The 802-nt window shown below is 57.6% G+C and overlaps 1 protein-coding gene across 1 annotated transcript in view; it reads left to right on the top strand.

The window, feature by feature from the left end:
• MYL3 (myosin light chain 3) overlaps positions 1-802 on the top strand; it is a 6,719-nt gene that overhangs the window by 4,453 nt on the left and 1,464 nt on the right. Inside the window, exon 5 of the mRNA XM_007470258.1 lies at positions 622-699. Coding sequence (XP_007470320.1) covers positions 622-699 — 78 coding nt within the window. The remainder of the gene's footprint in view (positions 1-621; positions 700-802) is intronic.

Genomic DNA, 802 nt, shown 5'->3' with positions numbered 1-802 from the left:
TGTGTGTGTGTGTGTGTGTGTGTGTGTGTGTGTGTGTGTGTGTGTGTGTGTGTGTGTGTATGTGAGACTGGGGGCGAGGAGGTGTGAGGGAAACTGCAGTGGGCATTCCAGTGGGGGAAGCAACACAGCACATACAAAAGCACAGAGGCGGGAAAGTGCCAGACTTGTCTGGGGAACAGTGGTGGTGTCTCTTGGTACCCTCCATGGTCATCCCCTAAGGTCCCCAGCTCTATCTTATGCGTCCTTCCTCTAGCCTTGAAGGGCTGCCCCGAGGGACTGCTTCCAGGGAGATGGGGGACCTGGCCTACTCCTGATGGAGGGAGTCCCGCCAGCCTATTGAGGACAGGGGACAGTATGTGCTGTTGACCTGAACAGCAAGATGGCACTGTTACGGACGGAGCCCAGGCTTGGAGGGAGTGCCAGGCCTGCACCCCAGGCCTTGCCCTTTTTGACTTGTCACTGATTCTTCTGGTTTCAGAAATAAGGGTGACAGCCCAGGCCTTGTGTGTACCAATGAGGTGTGGGAATACTGGAGAGGCACACCCACCACCCAGCGGGGCTCAGGGGGCCCCCCACCCTTCACACCTCAACAGTGCTGACTCAGCTTTCCACTCCTGCCAGGTGAGAGGCTGACAGAAGATGAGGTGGAGAAGTTGATGGCTGGGCAAGAGGACTCCAATGGCTGCATCAACTACAAAGGTAAACTCAGCAGGGCAGGGAGTCTGCTGGCGGGAGCGGGGCATTAGGATCCTAGGTCGCCACCTTTGGCTACCCGGGGCCGAAGCCCTGCTGCTCACTCTTT

Source organism: Lipotes vexillifer, unplaced genomic scaffold (assembly GCF_000442215.2).
Source record: "Lipotes vexillifer unplaced genomic scaffold, Lipotes_vexillifer_v1.1 scaffold942, whole genome shotgun sequence".
NCBI lineage: Eukaryota > Metazoa > Chordata > Mammalia > Artiodactyla > Lipotidae > Lipotes > Lipotes vexillifer.
The sequence above is the reverse complement of the archived record's forward strand: the minus strand, read 5'-3'. Positions and strand labels throughout refer to the sequence as shown.